Source organism: Bombus fervidus, chromosome 3 (genome assembly GCF_041682495.2).
Source record: "Bombus fervidus isolate BK054 chromosome 3, iyBomFerv1, whole genome shotgun sequence".
Lineage (NCBI taxonomy): Eukaryota > Metazoa > Arthropoda > Insecta > Hymenoptera > Apidae > Bombus > Bombus fervidus.
This window is the reverse complement of record NC_091519.1, coordinates 3,218,051-3,237,261: the sequence shown is the minus strand read 5'-3', so window position 1 is coordinate 3,237,261 and position 19,211 is coordinate 3,218,051. Positions and strand designations below refer to the sequence as shown.

The window sequence follows — 19,211 nt, the reverse complement described above, 5'->3', positions numbered from 1 at the left end:
TATAAAATTTCGCTACATACATCGATACATCTTGACACCACGTTTTCCAAGCGTGATATTCACTGCGATATTCAGTGACATTCGCGCCAAAACTTTGTCTAGCTGATTCCTGATTGGCTGGAGCGAAACGACTTTTCATTCGTTTACAGTTTAAAACCGCGCGCCACACACAAATTGAATAGGGAGATGAATGCGTCACGGTTTAGGTTACGAAATATTTGTTTTTCTTACTCTGTCTGTCTCTTGTCGTGTGGTTATTAACAATTTTCTTCATATTAGAAACAAGAAATAATTGTATGTAGCAATAAATCGATTAGATCACACGGAATCATCACTTAATTCCGTTTTAAGTTATTAAGTATAATTAAATATAATTTAGATAAGGTATTCTAGGAAAACCGGTTTTAACTTGTTTTTTAGCAGTATCAAAAAGTACACATAGGTGTAATACTTAGTTTCTTTAATATGTCAAGACTGATATAATGAAATAAACAATATTGATATTTTCAAGTTTCTAAATTAATAACTGCTATTTAAATTTGAAACAAGATATTGCCGTGTATATTAATTTAAATGCCATTATTTTTAGATACTATATTCTAAATTTATGTATGTACAATAAGTAAATTATGTAATAATTTTATGTAGAAATATTAAATAAAATAATTAAAAAAACCAAAACCGGTAATCTTTAAAAAAATTCGTATTATTTGTACAATAACTAGGTTAATTAGTTATTGTAATATTTTTATTATTAACAATATGATTATTTCCTTTGATCCATCTTATCGTAATTATGTTTAAAGAGTAATAATAAAATCAAAATATGAAAGGGCTTTTATACATTCTGTTTATTTTTCATAACACATTTCAAGCATAATGATATCAACAGCCATGCCATCTCGTCTTAAATTATTATTAAATATTCATGCTTAAAGATCTCGTCGCCGCGATTGAAGCGCTAGTTTCGAAATTAAAGGTGATATCACAACGATATGGGATAGAAAGTTCGTACACATGAAAAGTTCTCGAAAGACAAATTTCTTAGAATACATATTGTTTGAAACTTTGGAATTTTTTCATAGTAGTCTGGGTATTAATCTCATTCTCGATAATTGCCATTAGCAACCACTGTTGTTTGCGATCGTTCTGATCGCTTTAAAGCTTTCTGAAGTTTCAACTGAATTTTCTTCTTTTTCATTTACAACACAAAGTCAACGAAAGGATCAAAGTAATCTTAAGTTTGTTACTATATTCCTTTTGCTTGCGATCATCAGTTATTTTCAGATCGATAGCAAAAAACAAATTGCAGTCTATAGTAAATACCAATATTTCAAGGGTTCATAGCTTTGTGGGTTACAAACCATCCGAGTTAAAACGATCGTTCAACATACTCGTTTCATCTCGTTCTATGATACTGACAGGTCTCTTGACAACTATATATTGGCGCAGATCATATTAGTATCAACGGTAATATTCTTAAACATCTAATAATCAATGTCGTCATAATGGATTTAAATACATAATTTTTCTTAATCGACAACAACAAATGTAGGTGTACGAAGACCCAAAGCAATATTCCAGAACGACAAAATTTACAATGATTTCGCACTATGCTAAGTTCGAGTCTTCGTAGTCTACGGTAAAATCTTATTGATCGATACAGAAGAAATTCCTGCACCACAACATAAGCGTTTATGGTGTTTTACATCTTCAGAATCATCCACTCCTCAAAGCAAGGAGTATGAGTATTCGTTTTACTATTCTTTTACTTTATTTGTATTTTTGGTAACTATTTTCTTTTTTGATGTCGTAATATCACGTTCGGCTAACTTCTGTTGACGAACCTCTTCCCTATACATAAAAAGTCGCAAAGATGTGAAAAGTAGATGCAGTCATGGGCAATCGTATTATATTAACTACTAAAGAATATTAACGTGTTCACGCTAATTTCCTTTCCCGAGACATCAAGTCGCGATATTTTGTTTTAACGGCTGAAATTTATTTCAGCAAGATCAAAGCAGAAGTAGAGTTTTCTTGGCTCCGCAGTCGTTCAACGTTGCAAATGCTTGAACCTCGATATTTAACTATTTTAATTAAGCGTTAGCGCTAATAATAGGAAAATTCGAGTCGATTTTACAAAGCAATTGGTAATCGTTGAGTCAGAATCAGAGGGAAGTGGGGTACGTGAAGATAAATCTAACATTAAGAACGACACGGTGTCCCGACACAGAAATTTGATGTCATGTTTTGTGATCATACATCTCATATATCACACATATTCGTTCGTTTTTTTTTATCGACTTCTCGACGAAATCTTAATGTAATTCTATATCGGTATTCCTCTCAATTTTTCTCATTTAATACACCCTTTTATATGCATCGATTTCAATTAATCTCGTGCCTAACTGAGCGGTTCCCAACACATGTATTTAACATAGATGAACCTTCAAATGTCTTATAGATACATACACATATCATCGGATAATTTAACGAATAGTATTATAACCGGTATGCATGCATATATGCGTTATAATATACGAATCACACTTAGAATTAATTTGACTTATTCAGATTAATCGTCTTAATTAGAATATTATTTTGTTACCGTTTTTTTCCTCTGTTTTCCTTAGCGTTCACATTTCATACAATATCGCGAGTTCTGTCGAATTTTTACTAATGTTACCGGCTATTCAGGAATTACGTTAAAATCATCTTTAGTAATATTAACCTTATGTGTATTTATAACGTATATGTATAATTATCGTTACTTTAAATGTATATATATTTTTATAATATATACTTCATATATCTTTAAATGTATCTTAAAGCTTAAAATTCCGCCACTTTTTTCTTTTCATCAAAATGTCCATCTACTCTCATACGCATACGTCTCACGTACATAATTCGTCACATACTTAAAGCGCTAATTGTGTTAACGATTATCACACAGGAAACATGTTCCAAATAGAATCTGGAGAATAAACATAGCTTGCAGGATAGTGCAGGACTGTTCTCGTTGAAATTCCACCATTTGCTTTCGAGATACGGGCGTTCGGTTACGGCAAGCTAAAAAACTTTAAGCATGATTATTAATAATCCCACCGAACCTGATTCATGGCTAGTAGTTTTCTTCGGTATCAAGCTTTCCCCGGCTCTCTTTCAACTCTCTTTTTTCTTGTTCACGCTTGCGTGAAACGTAATCTTTATACTTTAACAACAGATGTTCATTATTAGAAACAGCTCATTCACAATGATGAATATACATATATAATCGTTCTCGATCAGTGCACTGGATACAAGTGTAATAATTCCTATTAGTACTTTATACCATCAACGCATAATTCATCATCGTTTTCATTATCATCGGTACCTTCGTCGTTTTTCCATTAGTACGTTCTCATTTTCATTCCATTTTCCTTTCCGTCTGCCTCATCCTTCCTTCCTTCCTTTTTTTTTTTGTTTTTTTTTCTTAAAAGTTAATAGTGTCGTCGACGATTAATCTATATTAAGTTTTTTCTCATATCTCAATATGGCTCCGGGCGAGGACTCAGTAATTAACGATAATAGTAATAATGGTAATAGTAATAATAATAATAATAATAATGATAATGATAATGATAAGAATAATGATAATTAATATTAATGACGATACTAATAATTATAATAATAATAATAATAATAATGGTAATTAATAATCGCACGTTACGTCGATTAATAAATAGCAATAAAATTATTGATCTTGTTTTTGGCAGCGCTCACATTCGAAGTCGCCGCCCGTTCGGATCGCTTCATCTATAGCCTTTGTACTATCTTTTCGTCCATATAATCAACAGCGATCGATCCTTTTCTACGCTTTCATCGAGAATTTAACGAAGAGAATTTTCTTTTAACTCTGTAGTACCGATCGCTTATGCTATCAAGGTCGATTATTTTCATATAAATCGATAATTTCCAGTTAAAATAGGATTGCCATTTCGCCAATCCCAAAGAAAGATCATCGGTATGAGAATCGGTTAACTATAGCTTAATCGTTTTACGCAGTATACAACACGCAGGTAAAACAATGTAAAATGCAACGGAATCTAAAAATTTGTATATAATAGATAACAGATCATATAATGGCAGTATAACTTTGGTAGTGAATGTATAAGCGTTTGCAAACAATTAAAACGAGGGATAATGTTCCTCGTCGTTTGATTAAGATTAAATTCACGACGTAAGCCCGTCCCGTCGTAATTCGAATAAGTATCATAAACCGCCAAGAATGCCAGATACCAAGGGCGACGACCACCGCGCAAACGCTGTCCTTCGAAAAACGAACAAGCTCTCGGAACAACCAGCTTTGCTTCTAAATTTAAGCCATGAAGAATGGAGATCAGATGACAGACATTCGATTTCGTTTACATTAAGTACATACCATTATCGTTGATCGCTATAAAGAAAGATAGAAAAATAGGAATATCAAATGTAAGATCGCAATTTACAAAGCAAAGGAAATATCGATACGATCGAGTATCGGTTGAAATACAAAAATCATCTCAGCGAGATGAGAAAAGAGAGAAAGAAAAATAAACTCCCCGCTAAATGGTAAAATTATCACATAGGAGAATATAAATAGATAGAACGTTAAATAGCAAAGAAAATGAGGTACTATCGAAATAGAACAGAATTCCTCTGATCTCCAGACTATAGGATACAACCTATCGACTATACGATTGCGTGGACTAGCACTAGATATTATCATGCGGTACAATATAATCATAAATACATATTCCATACGGTGTTGTACGATTATCACTAGGCTGATTAAACTTTCCCGTGCAAACAGCGCGCTGTTTCTCGACAAATCGAAATCCAACGAAATTTTCGTATCTTCCACTCTTATTTGCTTCGAATCTTGTATCTATGTACATTTATTAACGTTAATGGCGGTAACTGCCGAATTTGTTATTTTCGCTTTCCAAAGTTCTTTCACTTTCCGAAATATTTGAGCAATTCGACTAAAATTCAGTTTTTCCTCCAAGTATACGAAAGAAAAAAAAAAAAACACACAACGAAACACATCGATTGCTTTCATTCAATAGTTTTGTATTAACCTTTCGATAATGAAAGGTAATAACTATCATTATTATTTCTTTTCTTGATCGTTTGATTGATTTTACTTCTATTTTATTAATACTTTCCATTAATACTAATTAATAACTAAAATATTAATACTAATTACTACTTTACGTTACCACCATTAATTATATCCACTGTATACAACACAGCGTAATCTACCTCCGTACTGGCGGAACTTCAAATTAAAATCCAACGATGACCTGTTTTTCATTAATTAAATTAGAAGTTTTATTTATAATTGCTTCACGCGCTCCTGCTAACAAGTCGCGATATTATTCCCTCGTTCGAAATAATAAAATAGAAATCTATTACAAAGCTAGTAAAAATTTGATTGGATTTCCAATCAAAAGTTCCACCGCACGAAACCTTCGGTAACAATGCAATCGTTCTTACCAAGTCAAGTAGTCTCCTGCTGTCTCGTTTCGACGAGTTCGTTGACAAACTCGCATGAAACAGACTCTCTTCCCTTCGACTTGTCTCTATTAGCTTTTGTGTATGCGTATGCGCGTGCGCGCGTGTATATGAATTTCGATTATTTCAGACATCCCTCGCCTTTCATCCCGAAACGACGGAACTTTCGATCGAGATTCGCCGAGAGCCGCGTCCGAGAGCTTCTTCGTGGAATTCGAAATCAAAAGTTCCACCGTGCCGGGTGCACCGTACCGACGGGCATAAAGACACTAACATTTTGCTTTTTTTCTGTTTTAATACGTCTACGTGGCACGAACTAAGGGTATCAATTATCCTCGGTGTACCCTACACGTTAGCGAGTCTCGTTGACTAGGCGAATATCAATATAACTTCGAGAGAGAGGGAGAAAAAAAAAGAGAAAAAAAGAACATTACACGTGCGTCAAAGCCCGCAACGAGACCAAGAAATTAGCAGACGACGAAAAGCGAAAAATTCGCAAAAGGGGCAAAAAAGTAAGGGAAACCTCTTACGCGCTCCAACTGATATCCCGAACGATATTTAGATCACGATGGTACGACCACTCCTCTTCGCCCCCGATAAAAAGAAGTGATACCGCCGCGGTTTTTTGTGCAGAATTTTTCCGCTAAACTGTTTTTTTTTTTTTTTGTGCATCCTGATACATACGCGCATATGCGTACGTATATATACATACATATACATATATAGATATATAGCTTGTACATAGCCAATTTCACTGGTCCGTTTTGTGATCCTATAATAAAATGCTTTTACCTTTGTGGAAGCGACGACGACGGAAACACGCGGCGTTTATGAAAAATCTCTGTACGCTGAATGAAACGAACACGTGTAACGGTGTTTTCGAAGAACGGTCCTTCACAATGAGAGCGAGTAGCGCGATTTGTGTGAAAAACGACGTTAACTATTATCGCATGATGTTGCAATGAAGAGAATCACGACGAAGATGAAGATAATGAGAAATGATCGGTGAATCTCTGAAAGATCTACGTTACAACGACGAGAAAATACGCGGCTAGGGCGGTATCGTCGGCAGAGAAAACCGAAGGGAAGAAGGAGTGGTCACGATGCGCCTGCGAGATTGATTAAAAAAGAAATTTCTTTTATTCTCCTTCCTTCTATATTTTCTTGGACGCAGTTGGTAGTGATCTTGCAAAAGGTGGCAAGTACGATGCTTAATCCACCATCAGTTCGAAATGTACCGAACCACGCCTCTCGAATCTGTCGTGAATGATATTGTGCGCCCAAGCTTTACATTCGATATTGATCAATACACCGTCTGAAAATTAACGGAATATTCAAAATCCTTTGAAGATCATAGATAGATTATTGCGATTTAATGATAACTTACATTTAGGCTTTTCGAAGAAAACAGCTACCAGGGGACTAAGATATCCAGGGGTATTTGTGAACGGGAAGTAGTATCCGGGAAAACCACGACGTGGAATATATTGAATGGCACCCATGTTCTCAACATCTGCGGGATTTTCACCGGAACATGACACCCACACGGTATCCAATCTGTTAGCGTGTTCCTCTTGTTTGATGTGTTCTTGAAGATCGGTTGGCATTGTGTTCGGTAGATTTTTCGTGTCATTATAATATTCGGGTTTCCAGCCGAAAATCTAAAGCATTAAAATTATTAATATTTCTCGCTGACTGCTTACGTAAAAATCGAGAGTCTCCTAATAAAAATAATTTCTCCTAATAAAAATAATACATAATTTAATAAAAACAATCACTCTATATGTATAATAGTATCGTAGTAACGTTTTTAATATCACGTACCTTGTTCAACTTGAGGAAAATGCAAGGAGCAGATTTGTTGTATCCATATTTGTGTTTCTTCGTACACTGTCCCCACGTGGTCATGTCTACGTCACAGACTTTGCCGGCTGCTGCTGGTTTGCCATAGTCGCACATCATCCTCTTCTGGGCACCATTTGTCGAGGTAGCAGGTTTCTGGTATTCTAAACAGATTCAAAATTAATTTTTTATTTAATTATCACGGAGACTCATTAATCCTAGGACACCCAAGCAGGTGAAGGAACACGTCAAGATATCGATTTGAACTTTGTTTCTTATTTTGGTAAAATTTTTCTGAAAGTTATTTCTAATTTTGTATACCGTACCTAATTACGTGTTCTATATTTAACTCCTATATGATATATATGATTATATATTGTAGAATATAAAAACACCAAAACTCTGATCCAAAGATTGTTCCCACCTTGACCGGATTTAACGGGTTCTTGACGTAATTGGCTCGTTACGACAAAGACTGTTTTCTCGCTTATCGGTTAATATTAGCGTCGTAATAGATCTATGGAAATAGCATTACTGAACATCTATATCTAGTAAATATTTTATTAACGATACAAGACAATGTAATTTTATTACTTCTGCCTTCTAATAATAAAGTACTCTAAGAGATACGTTATATTCAACTGCATAAATTTTAACTGATAGACTTAATCTTAGCAGAATAATTATTTCAAATTTATGGGTATACAATTTTTGTCTGGTATCTTGTGTTATGTAAAAAAAAAATTAAGAACCAGAATTGAAAAATAGATTACCTTCGAGGAACTTATCCAATTCTCTGGTCCAATGTAAGAAATTGCCTTCGTCACTTGCTTTGTACCAAATTAAGGTACTTTCAACATTGCTTGAAGGAGGCATAGGCCTAAAACCAAGTCCGGGGTTGCTTCCAATCAAGGAATTGTCCAATTGCCATTTCGGTGCATTCGGGTCTAACGTCTGGTAGAAAACAGTTAACATCGCTCCGAAGAAACCAGCCAGTACCGCATAAAAAATAACGTAGAATAACAAGATTTTGGCTGCAATCGAAAAATAAGAGATTGTTAATTATGTACATATTCTCTAAATATCGATTATCTTCTAAATTATTCCGTAATAATTTTACTTTGACTATTATCCGACCGTTTAAATCATATATGGAAATCAATATAGTGAATTGATCTTTCTTTCAAGATAAAAACAGTATGCGCGCAAAAGATCTCCGAAGTCGATTAAAAAACAACTTGAAGTACGACGAAGTATAAGAACGTAGATCTCGGACACTTTAGCCAATTAAAGCAAGGCAAATGTTTTATTGTAATAATTCCTTTTGTGGATACGCACAGCAACTGAACTCTACAACGCTGAGACAATTATGATCCGAGATCTAATTGGCCTGAATTGGTATTGAGTAAGCGATGCTGCGAGTTTACAATAAGAATCATCGATGAATATCCATTTCAAGCAATTTATTTTCAAAGAATCATAACACGTATCTATACTTGCATCGGATTGCAAACGTTGTAAAAGATTATTCGAAGAACTATATAGTAACCTTCTATTAAATCATATTTAGTAAATAAATTTATCCAGTATTTTGTCATTAAAAAGATATTAATACTATAATTAAATCTTACATCGATCCCATATATTTAATGTTTTCCTCTAGTCAATGTCCCTATTTTTGTAATCGACAATTAAATTTAATTTAGAAGATTTGTCCACAAGGTCAAACGAAGTTGTAGTTCCACTTGGCACTACACCAAATTTTAGTATAAAACCCAACGAAGCATCCTGTTTCTACGATATACTGATATCATTTTATTTATATTCATATTTCTCTTTTTAATGCCATATAATATATTTTCTTGATTACATTTTTATTTCTTCTTATACGGTGGAAACTAAACATTTCTAACGATCCGTTTAACGATGCATTTTGCATTTACACGGTAGAATTTTGTGCACAAAAATGGAATGACATCTCACAGAAGAATTTTAATACCAACAACTAGAATTCCCTTACATAGTATAAGAAAACCAAAGTAGGTTATTGATTCCTCTAGTCATAGTTCTCTGCGTTCTACCAATATTCGTATCGTAGAATTACGTATCATTACGTTACATTGGTTGCTTTTATTTCGTCCTCATTTAAGGAAGACGTCCTCCGCTGATCATGTTAACGTTACGTACGTATCTCCAGTAGTTTATAAAAAATGATTAACAAACGATAAAGAAAGTTTAAATTAGGAACTAAGATTCTCTCCGATACTCCAATAGTTTGTTTCTCATCCCTCTAGAATACAATTCATTCGTTTAAAATCAACGTTTGCAAACGCGCTAAACAAATTCGGAAGGTTTAAATAAGGAATAGGATTGACATAATGTCTTCGACGCAAATCGGTTTCCTTCGATACAAATTTTACAAAGAAATCTTGTTCTCTGTGACAACTCTATTTCCTTGTTTCCGGGATAGGTGTATCGATAGCAAATACTATAAAGACTGCCATTTTCTGTATAGAAATTCAAACGTAGGTGCAACAATATCAATGACCTACTTCATGAAAGAACCGTGATGGCTTCTAAGTTTGTAGCGCCGCCGCGTTCCGCATACGAAGTGATCGATATCTCAAAAAAACCGTGAAAATGTTACGTTACTACAGCAACCGCAATAGTGTGCCGTATTTGGACGAAAAGATAATATCGTTTGATCTACTTTTTATACAGAAACCTACTTTCAAGAATGCATTTTGAATCTTATTCGTCGAATATATGTACTACCGCCCTGTTCTGTATTTTTGGGGGCAAATTATAAAACATTTAGAATTTTATACAAAATTATTATAATAATGCGATTTACTTGTACAATCCCATTTATTTAGAAGCCGGAATTTTTCGATACTTTTATTTATGTTTATTAGATTGATACATCCCTAAGTGAAATCAATGCAATCACTTAAAATCACAAGTTCGAAGAAGCACCTCATGTTGGAACGATGAATTTTAGATTCTACTGAAATGTCATTTGTTATTAACATCTTCAAGATACAATTGAAAATTGCATTCATATTATTACATAATGGTATAATATTCGTGTCATGTTTTTCACATTGTTGAAAAAGTACATAATTTGAAACACTATAAATAATGTAAATGTTAATCAAGAGTATTTGTTAATACGAAATAAGGTATTATTCGATCATTCGTAGGATACTCGAATATTCAAATATAATTAAATATTTGAGAAATATTATTTATGATATTCTATACAGTTTGTATTCTATTTCCTTAGCTAGTAGATCGAATAACAGAGTTTATTAAAAGTTAAAATGAGACACAAGCGAACCGTGTAAAATCAGAGCAAGCTATTCCTACAGAATGGTAAGAACGCTGGATTGTATTGATTTTGGTGGAAGTCGATCAACTTCAGGAGAAGAAGAGGGGACAGAAGACAGTGGAGCATAGAAAGAATATAGCTCGCAAAGGCGAATAGATAAGCTGCTTTAAGTATGCTAACACAATAACACAACGACCGACCGAATTGCCTCGTTAATGTTGCAAGAAAATGGCAAAATCAGTGAATGTCAAGAAGTTTACAAAAAAGATTTCCGAAATTTATACGATATATATAACCGAACGATAATATCGAGTACGAATCACAATAATATTTGCTCGCTGTACCGAAGCTTCTTTAATCACGGAAACTCCCACCCCGTACTTCAACGAGCAAATCCTATAATTTATTACTAGCTTGGCTTGTTTCTTAAAAAAGATACACATACTTTAAAAAGATTATAAATTTGTGTATCGAATTGAAAATGATCTGTGCAACAATTTTATTACAGATCGATTTTGTAATAGAAATTTTGAAGAAATATGCTAACAGTAAGATTTATCATCAAGAAGTGAAACTAAAATAACTTTTACGTAGAATAATAATTCTTGTATACAGTAGAAGAAATTTACTTATTGAAATGTTAGTTTGTCAGTTTAGACAAGAACATAAATATATTATGCGTTGTATAAAATGGAATGATTACATTATATGACATTATATGACATTGTCTGACCATGACCAAATTTATTATGAGTGCTTTGCAATTAGTAGTAATTACAATCCTACGGTGTACAATAAACCTAGTTTCTAAATAGAATCATTTTCTTCTCTTACCTATTAAATTTCGCTTATATCTAATGTTTGCAACCTTCTGTCGATTGTTTTATAATTTTGCAAAAACAATTATTTAAATTTTTTTCGTTTTCTTCTTTTGCTGATTAAAAGATCAGTCATCGAATATATTATCTAGAATAGCGTAATATTGGATCGTCATCGACCAAATCTCGCAATTGTATTACATAACATGACAGACACGATACATGGAGAATTCGTTTGTTGCGTCGTACGGTAGTATTCCACGGAATCGTCGTAATCGTTGTAATTCCATCAAATATAATATTTTAGATTAATAATATATTTATATAATTGAGCGATAAATTAATGAAAATATAAAGAACAAATGTAAAGAATATAAATCTATAATATCCAAGTACCGTATTATGCACTCTAGAGGTAGTTTTAATATTTTTGTCCTCCCATCCCAAATCCCAAATCGGAATACAACATATTTTTCACTTAGAATTAACAAAGAAATAAGTTTTTCTAACGTTAGGCTCAAAAATTAGGAACACTCTTTGACCCTGTGCCTTTCCTCTTATACGTATTACATCATACATATTACAAAAGATAAAAGTAGGACAATGAAAATCGTGAGGTTACCGCCCCTCCATACGTTTCTTTTAAAGATCCAATTGAGAATCTTTTAATACGCGAAAAGGATAATACGGAAACGATGAAAAAGCCAGCTTTACCAGAACAGGATGCGTCTTAGATAAAACGAGAAGTTTACAATTCAACATTTTTATTTAAATACCTGATTTCTGTCACATCAAAGAACCGCGTATGATTATTTTAACAGAATAGCAGAGAACGTTTCTTTCATAAAAGAAGTGAACAATCGTATTTCGAGTTATTTTATTCGTGATAGAAATAAGTTTTTATAGTAGATTAGGTATAGCTTTGAAACGTTTCACTGAGGAAAATTAGAGGAAAGGAATGAACGTGATAGTTTAATGATATCAACGTTATCAAAGAGAAATCGATTAAACTACGATCAGAACGGTTTTATTCGTTTGAACGCAGCACGAAAGTTCCTTCTAGATATATAACACCGTTACTGATCTGCAGTGCGCGTGTACATTGCGTCGCTTTACGTCAGGAACTATGGGGTTACGATTAAATGTCAATCGGGATATTCAAGTTCTGACCTTTGACGATACGTTTTAGGGAATTTTCCGGAATGATCTTTGACAATACTACGGACGAATTATCCGATGAGCTCGACAAATGAAATGAAATCTAGTATTACCATTACCGTCCTTCGATCGAAGGAAATCTCACTCTTAATTTTGTCTCGGGGGACGAGAAACTCGAAAACGCGATCGAAACGTATTTGTCAATAAAAATTACGTAATTTTTGAAAATTGTTTAAAAAGACAAGATGAAGTTCGCGGCCTGACGCTGAATTCGATTTCAATTTGAGAGCGCAAGCACGTAATAAATTTTTCGAAAAAAGAGAATGAGAAAGTAATGAAATATATTTGATACGAAAACTTACCCCAACTAGCGCCTGTGCGCCCCAGGAACTGTCCAGTCTCGGAGTTCCATAAAAAGACCCTAAAACCCTCCCATTTACCAAGCTTCGGCGGCGGAGTGTAATACTGTTCGACTTTTTTACCCTCCATTCTGATCGGTTAAACGAAAAAGTGGAGAGAACTGCCGCAGATCTCTCCCGCGAATCACCACGAACGAACGAGGAGGACGTGCGTGAATCCTTTTCTCGGCCGGCTCTGCTGCTCCTTCTGCTGATCTTGTTGTTCGTCTTCTGGTGGAACAGTGCCGCGATCGAACAGTTCCGCGGGCGAGGACGCAAAGGAAGGAAGGGTCGATTCGTGCCCTCGTCTGGAGCTACTGTTCTCGGGCGCTCTCGTCCGGCCAAGGGATGAATATTGAGCGATCGAACCCAGGCTGGCCCGAGCTTTTCAGGCCGTCCCCTCCTTCTCCCGTTCTCGTTTCGTCGACTCCCTTCCTCTCTTTCCCTCTCTCTTTATCCAGCGAGGCGCGCTTTCTCACTGCCGCGGAAGCGCTACCCTTTTCCACCGCGTCGACGAAATCGCGCAGTCGCGTCAATACGCACCCCCTAGCCTCCTCTCTTAACTATATCACGGCCAGGTGGCACTACTGGCAATGGTCACAGGCTCGTTTGATCCTTCTCGCTCCGACTCGCCTTTTTATTGCCCGTTCTCTCGTTCGTCGATTCAATCGACCCCGCTGCGTGACACGGCGACTCCTCGCGACGGAGCTTATACGATCCCCACAATAGATACCGGAGAAAATCATTCTCTCTCCTCTCTCGAGGTCCATCTACTTCGATCTTCTTCTTCTACTTCGACCCTTCGAACACGTTCCGACAGATAGATGCACATGGAATAGTTCGGTTAGTCAGACGAGAGTATTCTGCAAAAAGGGATACGTGCAGATATGTAGGATAAAATAGAATTGAGAACAGAGTTAGAAGTACAGGAATAAATATGACGAGGGAAAAATAGATGGAAAATAGTTTCGGTATGCGTCTGATTGCAATGGAATGCCACGAGAGAATGTCCAGACATTAAAGTATTTTGTACAGCTTCCTGTCGCCCTTATCTCGTTCGTAGCATAATCGTTCAACTACCGTTTTATACGCGCCTCTGATGCAATATAGGCATTCTTCTGTATTTAATATCTCCGATAACATTGTCGGACTTCTCAAACGTGATTATCGTTACTTCATCACGCCCTTGCAACTTCGATTACCGAACTTCGATGCCGAAATAGTAGTTAAAGTCAAGGATATCCGACATCGTTCTGCAACACGCGGATTATGTATCTGCGGGGAACATACATACGTATAGTGAAATTATGTATTCATTATTCGAACAAAACATTTTTTCAGTATCGTTTATTCAATTAGTCCATATCACAACATACGCAGGATCTTGTGTAATAATTTAACGAACTTCTCCGGATGCGCCACACCACATCCGTGTAGATGTCGATAACGCGTAATGGATACAAGCATATTAAGTACTATTATAGCTGAAACAAATCATTTATTACGATATATATAATGAAATCATTCGTTACGATATGCTTATAATAAAACCTTAACAAAAATATATTGCACGAATTACGTTCAATATAAGATATACGTCCCTTGATAAAATTGATCTAATTTTTCAGTTGTTATCGTTTGTAGTTCCTCATTTAATCCATTTACATAGTTTTACGAAAGATTGTCTTAATATGGAAAAATCACGGATATGAAAACATAATAATAAAAATGTCTACGTAAGGCAAAATAAATAAAAATCTATTTTATGTAGAACTATAATGCGGTATCTATACCGCTTAGTTTACCATACATGCACATTCTTACATAACGGAAGTCCTGTGGATCGATTGTACTGGAAATGTCGAATTTAACAAATTTCAGCAAAGAAATCCAACATACGTATGTACGTATATTGATACGAATTTTGTACATTTTATCAATAGTAATTTAAATAGGTGATCATAATGTTTAAATGAAAAAGAACAAAACATCGGCGTTATTGCGTTGCTTATTATATTACCTCTTCGATTGCACAAACACGACAAGCTGAAAAAATAATGTTTTGCAATGAAACAAATGTAGGTTATCAAAACAACTTGAATCGTTAGTTATTTAATAATTATTATGCGGAATATTTTATTAGTTTTACTTTTAACGACATTAAAAAATACATTTAATTTGTTTTTATTTACTTCAATTCATTTGTATTACAAATTACTATAATTTTTGTCTACAGCACACAATATGTAATTATCGTTATATATTACCCATCCAGCAAATGCAATGCATCGGATCACTTCGTTTAACTCTCTAAGAAAGATTTAGACCTTTTACAATTAGAATCTTTCTTTTTATTTTTTTTTTCTTTTTCTTTTTTTTTTTTTGTTTTGTTTTGTGGATTCGCTCCTGCTGTGTGAACATTATATAGAAGTCTGGAGAAATGTACGTATGTATATAAAAAAGCAACATTTTTATAAAGTTTACTTCAACGTATCTTTTAAAATAATAATCTTGGCGTATCTTGTACTATTCAATCGAATCTGAATTTAAACTATATTATACTTTATACAAACGAATTAAGCGGTGCATCTATAATTAAATGCTAGATTCTCATCACATTTTTCAGAATAGACTAAGAGTATACTTTAACCAGTTTCTCGATTTATTTACAAATGGCATTACGTCCTATCGTGTCTTATAATCGCATGTTAGTAAAGAAATCATGTGTATTAAACAATGTTACTGTTCAAAGAGTTACAACAAATTTGATAATAATTGTCGGTAATATCGCAAAATAATCGTAACTGCTCTACAGAAGCGTGTCTATTTACACAGCTTTTCTTTGTACTATCGCATATAAATGAAAGTACAATTTCATAAGACGCTCGTATCCTAAACACAACGGCTAAAAGTGTAGACGGATTGGTTGGTAACGTTTTTTATTAAATATTTCATTACAGGAGGTTAAAATATTTATAATGCATTCAAATAACAGAATTTACAAATATATCTCAATATTTCCATATATGTATGTATATATATAATGTGTATATACACATCACATATTTGTATGTAAATCTTCTTTCCTCTATCACACTATATATCATACATACTTACGTATCATACATTCTTCCTCTTTCGCACCGATTCTTATGTACATGACGTAGAGTGGCACAAACCCTCGTACAGATTTTTTTTCATTTTCAAATTTGTTGTTTTTTTGTGTGTTTTCACCCATTACACTTTTTATCGTACCACAATAACAGTATTACTTGTCGAAAAATTTGATCCTTTCACATCAGCGACCGACTACAAAAACCGAATGAGTTTCACTTTTGCACAGAATGCCTCCTAAATTTTTTTGTATTTTTCTATTCTTCTTTAAATAATAATAATTACACTTATACATTAACCGTTAAGCAGCACGCTTTACCCCGCTTGATTCGTTTTTTTTTTTTTTTTCACAATTTCCATTCCAGAAACGACATTGTCTTTTTCTCGTTCCTATTTCTTTGAAATGGCAACTCTCATCCATAATGTATCGCGTTTTGTGTTTCATGCTATTTTTCTATCCACTTTTTTTTTTTTTACTTTTTATATTTTATTTTCGTTCTCGTCCAAAGCACGTATTGTCTTCGTAAGTCTCGGTAGTCGGGCAAACTTTTCGAATCATTGATCATCACCTCATGCAAACATTATTGTATAACGAGCATCGGTCACAAAACGCAGCAAATGTACATACATCGTAATTGTAAGCGCTTTTTAAGTCACTATGCCGACGGTATCTTGATATATGTCTGCATATACACGTATATTTGGGTATTTCTGTTTGTACAATAGATGTACCTGTATGTGTATTTCGTTAGATTTTTTTCATTTCTACCTCCTCTGTTAACTTTCTCTGTACAATCTTAATCGCTGCCCAATTACACCCCTGTATGTCCAAAAATATTTGACAAAAAAAAGATACACATGGCTCTAGTCTTTTTTTACATTCTTTTTTCACTTTTTATAATTCCACTTGAGTACAACCTATTTTATTCATTTAACATTAGAGATGTAAAGTGTCGAGAAAGTTTTTTTACTTCGATATTATCAAATTTCATTACGATATAAAATATACGTGTTGCACGTTTTTCTCTTAATATACCAGAAACGCGAGCTTTGAGACGTTTGAGCTGCTTCTCATAATATAAGATGGCTAATTACTTGTACTTTATAATTTATTGTTATCATTAGTCTAATTTCATCAATAAATTCATATAGGAAAGAGAAAAGATAATCGTGAGTTCTAACTGAAGCGAAAAGAAACACACTTAGGAACAGTAGCTAGAAGTGCTAATAGAGATTAGTAACACAAACAGTTATTGCTGAAACTAAGAATTAAAGTATGAGATAATAATTATTATAGAAAACAACCAAAATTACATATTAAAGATGTACAACAACATCCGAGTCAATGTTTTTGCCTTTTTTGTTCTTTTTTGTTTTTTTACTTTTTTTCCTTCATTTTTCCCTTTTTTTTAAATATTTGTCTGCATTTCCTAAAAACGAAAGGAGTTCTCATTTGAAAAATGATCAAATCTTTCCAGAAAGTTTACATCTCTATTTTATATATATACATACATACATATATATATATGTGTGTGTGTGTGTGGTAATATATATATATATGTATGTATGTATATATATAATATATACATATTATATATAATATATACACATATATAATATATATACATATAATTTATCATTAATATAATTATTATAGTTAATACTAATATTATCATTTTATTATAATTACTACTACTAATCTCTCACGCTCTTGCTCTACAGCTTCTGTTCAAGTGATATGATTCTTTGACTTTTTGATTCTTTTCCGTATAATACTGATTTGATCAAGAGCATTTGAACTTTTTTTCAAACTTGAACAACATAACGCACTTATTGCATCAAGCACAATTTTTTTAGTGGTTTCTTTCTGCCACCTATGTACATGTTTCATTAATTTAAATGCGTACTTAACGGTACTTGTTAAACAAAGGAGTCTTGATTCAAAGCAGACAGCCTCCTACAATGATATAGCTAATGAAATTAATTCCTCATCGTTCCACGACGACGATTATCAACAACGATATTATTAAGAAAATTCGAATAAGAACAAAAATTAGGAGATACATATTTTCCATAAAATTTTCAATCGCCTCAACCGAACATATCAAACTGATGAAATACATTAAAATGAATGTAGTCGATGCAATGAAAACGACAATTCCTTAGTTACATTCTTTATAATAGAATTTTTTGTTAAATAACTACGTAATATATTATGTCATTAAACATGACATTATTGCTAAAACGATCCTTCTCTTTTATATATAATTGCAGATTAGCAACAAAATTACAGAACTCCCTTATTGCTGCTTACAACACTAATACTATACAATATTCACTTTTAAAAACATGTACTGTTGTTATGCTAAGAAGTATTGCTTAACAGTTAAGAGAAAAAATATCGCATTCATCTTATTGCCAATGACACATACATCTGAGATATACTAAAACATATTCCCTTGATTATCAATGTCAACAGTTAGTAAACAGCAATAAAGTGTTATATTTTAATAATTATAATACTATTGCTTCTGCTTTTAGCACGACTAATCGTGACTATAATACCATTTGGTCAACAATGAATTGTTATTATTTATCAAGATGCAAACACATTCATTTGGACCTATATTTAAAAATAGTTTAATAATATATTTAATTTCGAAAACGAAATTTGTCCGCGAACGAAAATTTCAAATTTATGACTCAAATGATGACCTTACCAGAAAAATTCAATCGAGAGATTTACAATATTTTTGTTAAATATATGTTGTAAACTCAGACTCCTTTGTTTCGTAGACAAATCACATACAAACACACGAAACCTTTGCGCTATTTTTCTTTTGCTCTTGTCAAGCAACATATCTGAATTTAAAATGTAAAATACAAAAATGTGTTTGTGTGTGTTTCATAAATCTGGCTTAGGCAATATCTGCCAATTACAACTGATATTAATTCAAAAACAAAGTACTCGCGAATACCGGGATTCGATTATTTTGTATTATGGAATTAAAAAAA

At 33.5% G+C, this 19,211-nt stretch overlaps 1 protein-coding gene across 2 annotated transcripts; it reads right to left on the bottom strand.

Moving 5' to 3' along the window:
- Window positions 1-827: 827 nt before the first annotated feature.
- On the bottom strand, window positions 828-13,530 carry LOC139985912 (sodium/potassium-transporting ATPase subunit beta-2). 2 transcript variants are annotated; one of them, XM_072000801.1, is made up of 5 exons: window positions 13,047-13,530; window positions 8,151-8,411; window positions 7,360-7,541; window positions 6,923-7,196; window positions 828-6,850 (listed from the first exon to the last, which is right to left on the bottom strand). In XM_072000801.1, exons 1-5 carry the CDS (start codon window positions 13,171-13,173, stop codon window positions 6,747-6,749), a joined length of 948 nt encoding a protein of 315 aa, XP_071856902.1. In that variant the 5' UTR covers window positions 13,174-13,530; the 3' UTR covers window positions 828-6,746. The 2 variants fall into 2 exon arrangements, with proteins under 2 accessions (XP_071856902.1, XP_071856903.1); XM_072000802.1 differs by lacking the exon at window positions 13,047-13,530 and adding an exon at window positions 8,515-8,539.
- Window positions 13,531-19,211: the final 5,681 nt, after the last annotated feature.